This window comes from Agrilus planipennis, unplaced genomic scaffold (assembly GCF_000699045.2).
Source record: "Agrilus planipennis isolate EAB-ADULT unplaced genomic scaffold, Apla_2.0 scaffold83, whole genome shotgun sequence".
In the NCBI taxonomy this organism is placed as follows: domain Eukaryota; kingdom Metazoa; phylum Arthropoda; class Insecta; order Coleoptera; family Buprestidae; genus Agrilus; species Agrilus planipennis.
This window is the reverse complement of record NW_020438895.1, coordinates 779,521-783,505: the sequence shown is the minus strand read 5'-3', so window position 1 is coordinate 783,505 and position 3,985 is coordinate 779,521. Positions and strand designations below refer to the sequence as shown.

The 3,985-nt window shown below is 29.1% G+C and overlaps 2 protein-coding genes across 3 annotated transcripts in view; one reads left to right on the top strand and one right to left on the bottom strand.

Moving 5' to 3' along the window:
• Positions 1 to 1,196, bottom strand: part of LOC112904031 — a 2,296-nt gene extending 1,100 nt beyond the window's left edge. The window contains exon 1 of one of the 2 annotated variants that reach the window (XM_025973128.1): positions 679 to 1,196. In XM_025973128.1, the coding sequence (XP_025828913.1) occupies positions 679 to 1,034 (356 nt within the window). In that variant the 5' untranslated portion in view covers positions 1,035 to 1,196. The remainder of the gene's footprint in view (positions 1 to 678) is intronic. The other variant, XM_025973127.1, reaches the window with a different exon arrangement.
• A 677-nt stretch (positions 1,197 to 1,873) lies between these two features.
• LOC108734330 (GTP-binding protein SAR1b) overlaps positions 1,874 to 3,985 on the top strand; it is a gene marked incomplete in the record, with an annotated part of 9,661 nt that continues 7,549 nt past the window's right edge. The window contains 5 exon segments of the mRNA XM_025973129.1: positions 1,874 to 1,919; positions 2,271 to 2,390; positions 2,950 to 3,015; positions 3,074 to 3,309; positions 3,388 to 3,938. Coding sequence (XP_025828914.1) covers positions 1,877 to 1,919; positions 2,271 to 2,390; positions 2,950 to 3,015; positions 3,074 to 3,309; positions 3,388 to 3,504 — 582 coding nt within the window.

Below are 3,985 nucleotides of genomic sequence, written 5' to 3'. Positions count from 1 at the left end.
GTAAATATGATGAAACATAAAATCAGGTACAATTTTATTTTTCATCATATTTACTGTTTTGCTTTTTGTAAATCCTTTTGTTTTGAAAACATACCATTTTTTTATTTCATTGAAAACTAATGCATTTTTTATAGACATATTTCAAGTTTCAAGCACAAACAAGTAAAAATTAATAAAATAAAACAAAGCACAGTATACATAAAACTTTGTTTTTACATTTAACAATTGTTTTGTTATACTATGGCTTGATCGAGATAAATTTGTATTTTCTAACGAGGCCACAGTATAACAATAAAAAGTTAGAAAATGTTTTATGTAGGTGTTTTATTTTTGTTTCTTTTTAACATGAGTTTCCATCAAGTAAACACAGGCAAATATGTAACATCGTTAACGTAAAGTTAATTTGCAAGCAAAGATAAAAGACTATGTTATTATTTTTTCATTACAAAAAATTCTCATTCCATGTCCACTAAATTGTAAAAAACTATTGTAGTAAGTGGCTTTAACCATAAATATGAATTTGGTAAAAAAAATCTTAATGATTCTGTGGGTTTCACAGCTGTTACCCTTCTAATGATATTTCCTGTATTTCTGTTTTTCGAAAATTCGATGTTTGTTACTCACAGCAAATTTCATGTTGGGCTTAAATTGAAAGTACCATTTTTTGTCACTTTTTACCTTACATCAGGAAACATATGCATCCACTGTTCGTACTCTTCTTTATCATAATGGTCTAGTATTGGTACTTCTTTCTGTAGTACCTTGTTCATCTGAATCAACTCATTCTCAACTTTATGGGTGGCCTCAGTTTCAAAATCCTCGTAGCCACTTAAAGAACTTGAAGAAGAGCCATCGAAATAAACTTGTCTTATAAAATCATTCGCTTTAAAATTTTCAAAACTGTCGTATTCTGGGCTTGGAAAGTTGGAAACTATTTCGCTGCCAAAAAAATTTTCTTCATCATGAACATGTTTCAATAACTGAGGTTGAGAGGGCCATTTGCCCGTTACGTTTCGATTTCTTTTCCTTGACATTATTCATCTTTCAATTTCGAATTTACAACTAAAACTTACAAACATATAAAACAGCAATTTTTAACTGACAACTAAGACATTTCTACAATTCAAGGCTTGAATGTAAACAAAACACTAAATATTGATTTTTATTCTACAAAACGACCAACAAATGAAATACCGATTGAATTGCATTACTTAACTGTAATGTTTTCGAGAATTATTTACATTAATCTTGAATAAGTTACTTATAATCTTTTTTATTTTACATTAACAATATTTCAAAACTATCTACTGCTTGATGAAAAATATTTGCATTTTATAATATTTATTATCAATAACATGCTGTAATAAGCCTTACATGTTTTATTTAATAACTATGCATTTTTTTATGTTTTATACTTTTCTTTAAAGCAAATATGAAAGAATTATTTGAATTAAACTTGCCGCCAGTATCATAAACGGAAGTGTTACATCGACAGCTGAGCTGTCAAGTTTTGTACTTTGTCACTTATCTTTTTATACTTAAATACGGTTTAGTATTCAGTTTATGCAATTAGAAGTTATTTATTATAGTTTAAGCAGATAGTGTGTTACAGATTTAATAATATTTAGCAATAATTTATACGTAAGTTTGTTCATTTTCATTAATAACATAATAATCCATATTGAAAATTAATGTAGAATTGAAATGTATTTATTTTTAAAATTGTTTAACGTTTTTCGCATTATTTATTAATCAATTTTACTGTAGAATACACAAATCTTCTCACATTTTGATAACTGTTAGCATCACAAGTGCAAATTTCTAGAATTTAGCTTAGTCGTAGGGGTTAATAGAAGGGTCATTTAATTTGCAGAAAATGTTTTTATGGGATTGGTTTACGGGCGTACTCGGTTATTTAGGTAAGTTTTTATTATATGTTAATGTTTTAATTAATTATATTACGATTTAACAGACCTACTAAATCATTTTGTAAAACTAACCTAATTTTTCAAGTGATTGCATTCAAAAATTATAGCAAACATTTGCTTTACCATTTACCAACATAGTTCTATTTGTAAATTAACTATGTAATTGAAAGTAGGTTTAAAACGTAAAGGAAAATATATTTTTGCTGGTTTACCATATTCTGGAAAAACATGTTTAGTTCAGTTACTATTGGAGGATGATTTAATAGAGCCTGTTGAATCAGATACAGATAAAAGTGGTGAGTTGTTATATGTCTATTTTAACTTATTGCATGTTGCGTTCAGGCTTATGGAAAAAATCTGGAAAGCTGCTATTTCTGGGTCTAGACAATGCAGGGAAAACTACTCTACTACATATGTTAAAAGATGACCGGTTGGCACAACATGTTCCCACTCTTCATCCCAGTAAGCCCAGTTTTCTCTTTAAATTTTTAATTGACCACAGTCGGGAAATCCCTTCAGTAATTTAAGAAATTGTTCTTGTTTGGGACTAGAAATATAGACAGTTCTTATGTGTATGTGTCTTACCAATGTTAATTATACAAATAATGCTATTATTTCTTGCTCGCAGTAATAACAGCCTGCATAATGTTTGTAGTTAAATTAGTTTTTAAAGTAAATACTAAATTAGATATAGCGATTATCAAAAAACATTTTTCTTTTTGTAATTAAAGGAAGGTTTAACACTCTGAGATTAGATAACATTGATTTGGGTATACTGCCTTTCAAGGTCTTCAAAATTTACAAATTTGATATATTTCTTGACAGAAAAAGATAAATATTAATTTAAAGTAATTGATAGCAATAGTTTTAACCCATATTTATTTAAATAATGACCCTATTAGATTTCTTGGCAAAAAAAATAATTACAAAGAAATTGTTACCAAAAAAGATAGATTAGTTAGTATACACAGTGTTGTTTTTATCTCTTTTCCCACAATTGACAAAGAAATATTCATTTCAGCTTCAGAAGAACTGTCGATTGGTAATATGCGATTTACCACATTCGATTTAGGTGGTCATACGCAAGGTATTATTTTATCATTTGTATTTTCAATTAAGGCATTTATTTAGTAGAGTAATTGCAGCACGAAGGGTTTGGAAAGACTATTTTCCAGCTGTAGACGCAATAGTTTTTCTTATTGATGCCTATGATCGTCAGCGAATGCCAGAAAGTAAAAACGAATTAGATTCGCTCTTGACGGATGAAACTCTGTCAAATTGTCCCGTGCTTATTTTAGGAAATAAGATAGATCTTCCAGGTGCAGCTTCTGAAGACGAATTAAGGAATTTCTTTGCCCTATATGGGCAAACTACAGGAAAGGTAGCACTAAAGAGATGAAATTTTGTAGTTGTGTGTGTACAATATGGAAATCAGTTAATCTGAGTGTACTTTTTTTAGGGTAAAGTGCCTAGATCCGATCTACCCGGTCGTCCTTTAGAATTGTTTATGTGTTCTGTATTAAAACGACAGGGATATGGAGAAGGTTTTCGCTGGTTAGCCCAGTATATAGATTAAAAACAGCAACCAGAAGTGAATAAAGATGCAAATTTTTAATTCTTATTGCTGAACTATAATTTTTTTAACGTACGGTGTGTTGTGTATAGTTCGTAATCTTGGGTAATCATCCCCTCATTATAAATTCGTCATTCGAACAGTACAGCTACTACTATTACTACATACGAGATTCAATAAGGAAAAGAAACATGGAATAAAAATAAACCTTGAGTGGCTTTTCTGGACTGTTATAAAGCTCTTTAATTGCAGCTGTGATTAGTTTGGAACTTTTGTTGTGCATCAGCTTTTATCATTAGATAATAGAAAATTCAGAAACGTACTTTGTTGTATGTTATTAGTTATTCTGTTATTTCCTACCTTTTTCTCAACCATATGCTTAATTTGTACTAATGCACGACCAAAGTTTTGAAGTGCAAATATTTCTATTAATTTTTTAAATTGTATAATGTAATATATATTTGTTCATCTGAATCAACTCATT